Consider the following 10,584-nt stretch of genomic DNA (forward strand, 5'->3'; position numbering starts at 1 on the left):
AAGGTGTGGTATGCAACCGGCACAGAATTACTGTGCGACTTCCAGTGTGTGCTGCTCATTGAAGGGTTTACGACCCGTTTGAAGTTCAAAATTCTCCCCGTTTTGCTATGATAATCGTTGAATGTTCGTTGTGTTTTCAATAAATTCTTCATTCGCACGATTGTTAAATATACACCGAAAAAGTGGCAGAAGGGACCAATCTTTTCTGAGCTTTCTTTTGTAAGGAAGGTGTGCGGTTTGTCTTTGGTGTGAGGTGCCACTGCCTGTGCGCTAATGCAAGCGGTATTGGAAATCAAAAGAGGGAAAACAAAGGTTGGACGATATTAGCATACGAGATGAGCTCGGGTAGTCTGGATGTTTATTCTCTCTCTCGGGTGGAAGGACAGGTGTTTATTCTATCGAACTCCACAGAGTCGTGAGACTGAGAAGAATACGCAAGATGAAGCTTTCAGAAAACGTAAAGCAATCTGGAATAAAAAAAATAAAAAGAAGAACAAAAAAGCACACACCCTAAAATGAACTAATTATTTGGAGTGAATTTTTGAGAAAATGTCAGAAATCATCGGAGGGGAATTTCTTTGATACCGTCCGAGGATCAACTGGATAATGTTTGGAAACATTTTGATAAGGTGTTTAGTGATAAGCGAGGTTTTTGAGATGACATTTTAGACAACTCGGTACGGGGGGTAAATTTCTCACAGACCATTAGGCGATCAAAATTTACGGTTTTTAATAAGAAGCGAACTATCGTTAAATTTAGAATTTAGTTGTCGACTTTTCTCTCTATTGAAACATTTGTTACATGACTTTTCAGGCAATAATTTTTATTGCGATCAATGTAAACCGAATATCCGAATACCTATTCGGTTATTAAGTGTGTTGTGTTGTGTGACCTCGTGTTGTGTTTTTTGCACGTCAGCTATAAAAAAAAAGTCAAAAAATCATGCATTCTATTTGCTTGTGGTAGTACAGCCAAGTGTTCCCGACAGCATAGCAAAAGCAATAACAATTACCGCATAGCAAAAACAATAACAATTACAAAAGCATAAGTCTGTTCTTGGTGTCAATGATGTGCGTCCACACCTCAACTATTTACACTCTCGATTCACCGTGTATATTATGACAGCTTATGTACATGAAGGTCAATTTTGTAGACATTAAACACGAATGACAAACACTATCATCATCCCTGTTGAAAGTCTTGTACAAAAATGTATGCATTTTCACAGAAGAATAGTCAGTATTTACACTTCACAAGAGAAATAGTTATACACGCACGCACGCACGCACGCACGCACGCACGCACACACGCACGCACGCACGCACACACGCACGCACGCACGCACGCACACACACACACACCCACACACACACACACACACACGCACACACACACACACACACACACACACACACACACACACACACACACACACAAACACACACATGTAGACAATCTGTGGACACAAATTCCTGGTAACATTCTTGCGTCTTTTTCATTCTTTGAGTTTTTCCTTGTTTTGTTTTTTAAAACTTTGTTTCCAGACCATCTTCTTGAGAGAAAACAACAAGACCAGAGGCTGGAATCGTACCAAAACCACTATTAAATTGCTGCTATTTCAGATGTAAGCTTTTTATAATTTGGTTCGAATCAACATTAAGTCTAATTTTAGTCTTGATAAGCGTACATTCCACATATATATGCATACACATGGCAAAACGTACTTTAGTGCAACCAAGCAAAATGAGTACATACGTATATTAACTTGTCTTGTGCAAGGTAGTGTCTGTTCGCTGCTCACCACAACACACTTTAAATCGTCGTTCACTCCGATTCCTGCTGCTAAAAATGAGGAGGGAAATAAAATCTCTCCGAGGTGCAATCACAAATTCAGTTAAGTATCGAACACATCATCAACTTTGCACAGCATAAGTAATTTATATTCGATAAGCAGTGGCAGGAAAAAGTTTCTTACACTCAATACCCCACCCCCCTTCCCCCCCACCCCTTTTTACTTTTTTTTTTACTTGCCATATATTATTTTGGACAGATAGGCCTGAACCTAAACGCACGCGCAAAATAAATCAGTATACTTTGAAATATAAAGCAAAACAAATACAAAGGAGTTTGCTTGGCTGAAAACAAAAAAATTCGGGAATGCAGCTCGACAGCATTATTACTTGCAATGTTACTGTTCTATTCACGAAATGCAATTCCATACACAAAATAACTGGCCAACCAGTCAGTGTTTATCGTGCAATTTAAGCAGCTGAAATCGTCTCTTTCACTTTCAGTGAAAGGCTTGAGTCCATAAGTGTAAATGTGAAGGTTCTTCATTCAAAATAAGTTTCTTATGATATAGAAGGAATACAAAATAAATACTCGGTACTTCTTCTTCTGCGTTCGTGGGCTGAAACTCCCACGTACACTCGTGTTTTTTTTACACGAGTGGAATTTTACGTGTATGACCGTTTTTTACCCCGCCATTTAGGCAGCCATACGCCGTTTTCGGAGGAAGCATGCTGGGTATTTTCGTGTTTCTATAACCCACCGAACTCTGACATGGATTACGGGATCTTTTTCGTGCGCACTTGGTCTTGTGCTTGCGTGTACACACGGGGGTGTTCGGACACCGAGGAGAGTCTGCACACAAAGTTGACTCTGAGAAATAAATCTCTCGCCGAACGTGGGGACGAACTCACGCTGACAGCGGCCAACTGGATACAAATCCAGCGCGCTACCGACTGAACAGTACAATGTCAAAACAAGTTTACTGTTTAAAAATACTTCCCGAAGAGAATCACTTTAAAGAATAATGTACCCGATAAAGAGAGAGAGAAAGAGAGAGAGAGAGAGTATATCACACATTTTAACGCCTCGCGTATAATGATGATAATAATTCTAATAATAATAAGTGAATCTACCAGGAAAAGTGTATATATGTACCAGTAAACATGTACATGTATGGGTAAACATACCTCAGCTTTCGCCAAACAAAATAATTGGTGCTGAGCTATTTGGATACCGTGCCGCATTGATATAGCTTTCTAGTACACAGCATGTATGGTCTTCATGGAAAAGTAACTTGGGCTTGCATTATTTCTACAAAGCAGCAAAAGGATAATAAAAAAAAAAATCACACACAAAACATGTGTTGTTTCTTGCCTACAAAAAAAAGAAAAAAAAAGAAGAAAAATATCACTTGGTATACATGCAAATTAAAAAGCTGCAGTATACGTTTGCGCGGTAGATTTGATCAGACAATTTGGCTTGAAAAATCAAGAACAAACAAAAAAATAAACCAAATAATAAACAACAAATTCAACCATGACCCCCAAAAGTCCGTTTGTTGCAAAGTAGAAACCTAGCAATAAGGTGATACAATCAGCTATGATGGGATGGTATTATCTGCAAATGATAGCGGTTTTCAAAATCGTGAGAGAGGGACATCCCTTGCAGTGAGGCTGAAATGTTTTGGTTTTGATAAGATAAGAAGACAAAATACTTGGTTCTGTATGTTAAGTAAACATCTATTAATACAATAATTACCTTAGTGATACCCGGTTATCTATCAATACAATGATTAACTTAGTGATACTCGTTTTAATGAAAATAAAATTTGAAACAGATGAAAAAATAAGTACATGAATAAATAGATAAATAAATAAATAAATATAAATAAATGGATAAAATAATTGAATAAATAATATAATAAATAGAGTAATAAAACAACGAATCCATGAATAACTACACGAAAAAGATTTATTTATGAAAATTATGAAAAAAGATCAATACATACATGTATAGGTAAAATCAGAAAGAATACATTAGATCAAAATAAAGTAATACATCAATACATAAAATCAAAAACTCAAAATCGATAATTTTGTCCATAGTGTCCCTTTTCGCAGAAATGGCCACATGTAATGAAAATAAAAAGCAACATCAAAATAAATTAAAAAAAGATTTGAAAATATTGAATAAAATCAAAATGAATAAATAGATATCAATAAATGAATAAATGCGTAAAAATGCATGATAACTCATTTAATAGATATTTAAATAAATAAATAAATAAACAAGTCGCGCAAGGCGAAATTACTACATTTAGTCAAGCTGTGGAACTCACAGAATGAAACTGAACATAGTCCGCCGCTAGTGCAAAAGGCAGTGAAAGTGACGAGCCTGTTTGACGCGGTAACGGTTGTGCTGTGCTTCATACCTCTCTTCGTTTTAACTTTCTGAGCGTGTTTTTAATCCAAACATATCATATCTATATGTTTTTTGAATAAGGAAACAACAAGGAATAAGATGAAATAGTTTTTAAAACGATTTCGGAAATTTAATTTTAATCATAATTTTTATATTTTTAATTTTCAGAGCTTGTTTTTAATCCGAATATAACATATTTTTTATGTTTTTGAAATCAGAACATGATGAAGAATAAAATAAAAGTAATTTTGGATCGTTTTATAAAAAAATAATTTTAATTACAATTTTCAGATTTTTAATGACCAAAGTCATTAATTAATTTGTAAGCCTCCATGCTGAAATGCAATACCGAAGTCCGGCCTTCGTCGAAGATTGCTTGGCCAAAATTTCAATCAATTTCGGATTGAAAATTGAGGGTGTGAAAAAGCCGGATATGACGTCATAAAAGACATTTATGAAAAAAATGAAAACAACGTCTGGGGATATCATACCCAGGAACTCTCATGTAAAATTTCATAAAGATCGGTCCAGTAGTTTACTCTGAATCGCTCTACACACACACACACGCACAGACAGACAGACAGACAGACAGACAGACACACACACACACACACACACACACACACACACACACACACACATACACATACACACCACGACCCTCGTCTCGATTCCCCCTCTATGTTAAAACATTTAGTCAAAACTTGACTAAATGTAATAAAAGGTGGAAATACGTGATTCTTGATTCTTATACCAGGAGACGTAAAAATGCGTTGTTGTGCAAGTTTAAAATTCAGCAATAAAATAATTTTAATTCTATTATCAGTATGCATTGCCTGCAAATTTCAGTGGCTAAATATAATGATAACCAATGGCTGTGATCATTTATTCTTATGCTGTCGGCATGGTTCCACAAAATCAAAAATTAAAATATTATATATAAAATAAACAGGACGGTTTCTACACAAAAATCTATTTGATTTTGAATGAACATAGCACACACACACAAGACAGAAACCCTATTGTCAAGTTTTGCTCGACTTACATGTGTACATTTATTATAGATGATAGCAGTATCTTGATGGTAAAATGAGGTTGAATATCTGACTTTTGAACACAAAAAGTGCCAGCGATATACTTAAAACTATGACTTTTGTTTATAGCGCAACATGCGGAATTTTGTAAAGGGATCAATATCTGGTTAAAATGGCGGTTTTGTGTAGTCAACAACAAGAACATTTAAATGTGTCACGGCAAAACTGCAAGAATCATCACTTTTAACACAAAAGGTATCTATGAGATAATAAAGTATTCTTATTCTTATTCTTATTCTTATTCTTAGTCTTGAAGCTACCATACACATCAAAACTTTTAACACAACAATATTCGAAACGTTCAAGTACGTTTGAAAAAGTATTCTCGTTGTGACTTTCCTTTCTTACTGGTAGATGTCTTTGGTAAAGCAGTTCTTATTTTTTTTCTACTAAGCCGAAAAATAAAAAAGCCTCTGTCTCTTTTGTGTCCAAGAAAACTTAAATAAACAAGTAACAACACAAACGAACAGAAAAACACACAATAAGACAAATAAAGAGACAAAGAAACAAAAACTGTAACATGTGTATATATATATATACTTCCTGCGTTTGTGTTCTTTATCTTTCAAAAACCTATTCGTCAACAACTTTCATTTCGGCTCGACTTGCTTAAGGTTGAAAACTGCATACAAAAATGCAATTAACCCTATGAAACCGACGAGAGATATATACAAGTACATATACCACTCAAAGAAAGGATGCCTACAATAAGCATGTACATGTATACATGCTGTTCTCGCAAAACCAGGACTTGGGCTGCTTCGTGTACGCAGGCAATAGTTGTTGTTTTCACCTGGTGAGGGAAAGGAGGGAGGGGGGGAGGGGGGGGGAGAGGAGGGGGATGTCAAGGGTAGGGGGTTTACCCTCGGTGGTTGTCGAGGGTAGGTGAGGGGGTCGATACACACTTCCGAGTTTTACTGTGCGCTGAACTGTTTTAATTTTTTTCTCAATAAAAGACACATTTCTCTTGCTTTGATAATTATTACAGCGTTAAAAGTCAAACATGTTAATCATTATCACTTAGAAGTAGTGAGAACACACAATAGCCAACATCATGAACACACACACTCACACACACGCACACGCTCACACACTAACACACACACGAATAAGCTGTACATACGTACGTTGACAACAACACTCTCAACGGATCCACAGGCATTATTTAAACCACACACCTTACCATTTACAGGGGTAAATCCATAGTCCTTTTTTTTTTATAGTGAAACACAGAAACACATCAATATAAGCACTTGAATATTTCAACAGCTTTGCACATTCATGCAAAGAACACTGATTGCAACAGTTATTTGCGAGCCGGTTTCAGAGGTGTTTCTTTTCGTCACATATTTTTCAAGGACTTTCCCGGCAGTCGGTTTCTATGTCAACCCTTTTGCGCATAAGCGCGTGTAACAACTGAATTTTCACCAGCAGGTTAGTGTCAAATTCACTGAAGGATAGATTCCGATGAAGACACACAAAAAAATGCACAAAATAAGCCAGATAGGACTTAAATAAGGTGATACAATCGTGCATTCATCGGTTTCTGAATGTTGAATCAGTATCCTGTATGATGAGTTACATATTCACAGCGGTTGCTCATCCCCTGAAATAAAAATTCACTATGTTAATCTGGCTGTAGTCCGTATAACTTTTCTTTCTACTCTGAACAGACCATTTTGTAGAGAAATAACACTTTGACGCGCGCCGTCCCTCATTTGCTTGCAAAGGAAGTAAAACGACAAATTGGGAACAACTGGCCAGGCGAAATAAAAGCACGGCGCTTGCCACTCACTGTAGTCAGTAAAGGTATAATCATGTTTCAACTCTTTAATCATTGATGGTGCCTCAGCAATAACACTCCTCCAATGGAGAGAAAATAAAAAGACTCTTAAAACACACAGCAACAAAAACTTGATTTCACACGGTCAACCCTAAAGTATCGCAGCTTCCCGGGGCTATCTCGCGTGATGAGCCAAGATGGCAGCGTCCTCATTTCCGACCAGAAGGCGCATGAGCAGCGCGTGCAGTCCCAGCAAGGTCAAGATGACCCCGCCACAGCGCACGGCCCACGAGTGGTAGGAGTACCCTAGCGTCACCGCGGACGCACTGTTCTCGCGTTCTCGGATGATGTCATCGAGGATGATGGTGTCGTCATAGGACGGCGGCTTGAGGGTGGTGTAGGAGGAGGGGATTTGGAGGGGACTGCGGGTCCGGGGGTGGCGGTAGGGGCGGTGTGTGGTGGTGGTGGTGGCGGTGATGGTCCTAGCCGCGGGTCCCGGGGTGTGGATGGGGCAGATCATGGACTCCTTGTTGCGAAGGTAGATGCGCAGGCCGAAGACGCGGAAGTCCGGGTTGAACATGCAGCTGGGCAGCATGTTGACGTCGAAGGTGAACTGCAAGGGAAATCAACATGACGATGTTTATGTTAGTGCACTGTTTAGATCCGTCGGTTGTACTGTATAGTCTAGATGAACCATTACCGTCAGATCTTGGGGGTGGAGCTATTTCATGATCATCTAAACCAAGTATTGTAAATGTTTGGACAATTAAAGATAGAGGGGCGAGAAATAGAGAGGACATGCTGTGGACGGGGATAGGGGGGGGGGGGGGGGTATTTCATCATCTAAACCAGTCATTATAAATGGAAGAATGAGGGGAGGGAGGTAGAGAGGACAGGCGGGATTAGGGAAAGGAGGGGGGGGGGGGGGTGCAGCGATAAGTTCTTGAAGTGAAAATGCAATATCTTACCGGGTAGATGCCAGAATAGAGCTTGAACCAGCTGAGCTCCGACTCCTTTTCTTGGGCGCCAATAACCTGGCGAGAGTAGGTGGGGGGTGTACCCTGGAAGAGCCACCCGAAGGCTCCCAGCAGGCCGTCCTGGTTGTACATCAAGAAGACCGGGTACAGCATCTCACACGGCAGGTCGGGGGACAGGTTCCGAAAATAATGCACACCTGTAAAAAAAAAACGTATTCACAAATAATTGAAACATTTGATTGGGACAGGTTCCGAAAATAATGCACACCTGTCAACAAAAGTATTCACAAATAATTGAAACATTTGATTGTGAAGCATGATAAGCAGATGTTTACGGACTCAGTGATTTTGCTTCTGGTGCAGCATTTTACATCACTCATTTGAGAGAGAGAGAGAGAGAGAGAGAGAGAGAGAGAGAGAGAGAGAGAGAGAGAGAGAGAGAGAGAGAGACAGAGACAGAGAGAGAGACAGAGAGATGAGAGAGAGAGAGAGGAGGAGAGAGAGAGAGAGAGAGAGAGAGAGAGAGAAGAGAGAAGAGAGAGAAGTCTGAAGTCTGAAGTCTGAATGTTTTAATGAGTAGGCCTTGGGCCCTTTTCATGGAGATGAGCACATCTCAAGCACCAGCATACAAATGCACATAGTGAACAAAAACAAGAACATCGCCCTGTTTCGTTTACGGATTATGGATTACGAATGGAAAGCGCCTTCATGACAAATGTAGAAAAACGTAGCAATAGAGAGATATTAACTGGTTAAACTGATTGCTAAAAGACAGAGTTGTTTTGCTCAGATTCGTACTGTTCACTTCTTTCACAAAACACTAAAACACCTTGTATCCTCATCCATTGCAGTTGCCTGGACATTCCCTCAGCTGTAGTTTCTGTCGCCGTTTACACTTTGATGAAACATCAAACAACCATTTATATCCGGCCATCTATGGTGGCCTTGTGGCTTGGCTAAATTACCGCCTGCCCACCTACATCTTTAAGCTTTTGACGGTCTCACTATCACTGCTGTCGCCGACACATTCTGAACATAAACAGAGAACATTTTTGTCAAGTTAATAGTTAGCTAGCGATCTATTGGTTGCGTTGTAGAATGTAGGGCCTACACGCGGTGGGGCTAGCTCAGTGCAGAAACCACGAACCGGAACAGGGATTTTCATCCATGCGTAGCAAGCTGACACTGATTGGTCGGATGCACATCGTGTGCATTAAAAGCTGTAGCGGTGGTTGGCTTTCATGTGAGAAAAGAAGGCAGGGATATTGAAAGTTTGACAGCGGAATGGAAGACGGCATTGGCTGTGGTTGAAAAGGGGATTTTTTTATTTTCATTTTTTATTTTTATGTTTATTTTGCCGACCTGCCGTTAAAAATAAAAAGCGAACCGGCGTTGAAAGCACGCTCGTTCCATACCATCGTTTTTTTTTTAATGCCTGCTACCCCACGCCTCTGATTCTTTTCTTCCTTTCTCTGGGTGTCTCCCTTTTTATAGCTCCTCCTTTCAAACCGTCTGTTTGCTTCTGCGTATACACGACAGTTTATTTTGATATCCCTGACACTCTTTGTGTTTTGTGGATGACATCAAACCCGGCTCGAATCTGCTGGAATTAAAATATTTCAGACTGTCTGACTAGAAAAGTTTAATGTCCTGTTGGGGCAAAATGGCGTGTCTTGGGAAAGGTGTGTGGGGGGATGGAGAGTGGGGTGGGGAAGGGGATGGCTGGGGAGGGGTGTTATAAGTGGTGGTTGGTGGTGGTAGTGGTGGATATTTCTTTTGCCATACGCCTTTGTGTTTATTTTATATATATATATATTTTTTTTTTATGTATATATATGCGTACACTTTGTACCGCTCGGAGAGGGATATAAATTACTTTACAATTGTGTACACACCCTTCCGGCTTTGGAAAATAGAATCAGGAACAAGGTGAACTAAGACGCAAAACAGTCACAGAGCCGAAGACACCCCTTTGTTTTTAGCGATTGCTGCGTACGAAGTTGTTTGGAATCACACGCCCAAAACCTCGGAAACAACTCTTCCTCATTCAGCACGTGCAACTTTTCTATACCTCTTTGAAGACCGCCCCAACCAAACCTGACGAATACTGACGCCACAAAGGAACGTGTGGCCGATTGTTATCAGCATAGGAGGTCTGCTTGAATTGCTACTCGTCGGGATGGGAAAGCCAGGGTCACGACAATAAATACAGGTGTGAAATCCAAACTTGCCAAGGTGACACAGCCCACAGGGAAAACGCCGTAGGAGAAAGAAAATGTTTCCAAGCTGAGGAAGAAAGTCGACGGGTGGTGTCTGACCCGAAGTTTCCTTTTGTTTTCGAGAAAATAGTCGAACGGTCTTTGGAAAATAACCGTCAACGTCTACGTCTCAGTCTTAGATGCATTGTCTTGCCTGCTTTTTATTAACCTTCGCCGTAGCGTGCAATTAATGCTAATTGAAAGGATAAACAAGGAAATGGTTTTATTGAAAGAAGAAACTGTGTTGGTTGTTTTTTTT

At 39.6% G+C, this 10,584-nt stretch overlaps 2 protein-coding genes across 2 annotated transcripts in view; one reads left to right on the forward strand and one right to left on the reverse strand.

The window, feature by feature from the left end:
• Positions 1 to 10,584, forward strand: part of LOC138970797 (cysteine--tRNA ligase, cytoplasmic-like) — a 173,912-nt gene that overhangs the window by 20,871 nt on the left and 142,457 nt on the right. The window lies entirely within an intron of this gene.
• LOC138971945 (uncharacterized) overlaps positions 3,868 to 10,584 on the reverse strand; it is a 44,846-nt gene continuing 38,129 nt past the window's right edge. Inside the window, exons 5-6 of the mRNA XM_070344790.1 lie at positions 8,059 to 8,264; positions 3,868 to 7,703 (exon numbers count right to left, since the gene is read on the reverse strand). Coding sequence (XP_070200891.1) covers positions 7,266 to 7,703; positions 8,059 to 8,264 — 644 coding nt within the window. The 3' untranslated portion in view covers positions 3,868 to 7,265. The remainder of the gene's footprint in view (positions 7,704 to 8,058; positions 8,265 to 10,584) is intronic.

This window comes from Littorina saxatilis, linkage group LG7 (genome assembly GCF_037325665.1).
Source record: "Littorina saxatilis isolate snail1 linkage group LG7, US_GU_Lsax_2.0, whole genome shotgun sequence".
Lineage (NCBI taxonomy): Eukaryota > Metazoa > Mollusca > Gastropoda > Littorinimorpha > Littorinidae > Littorina > Littorina saxatilis.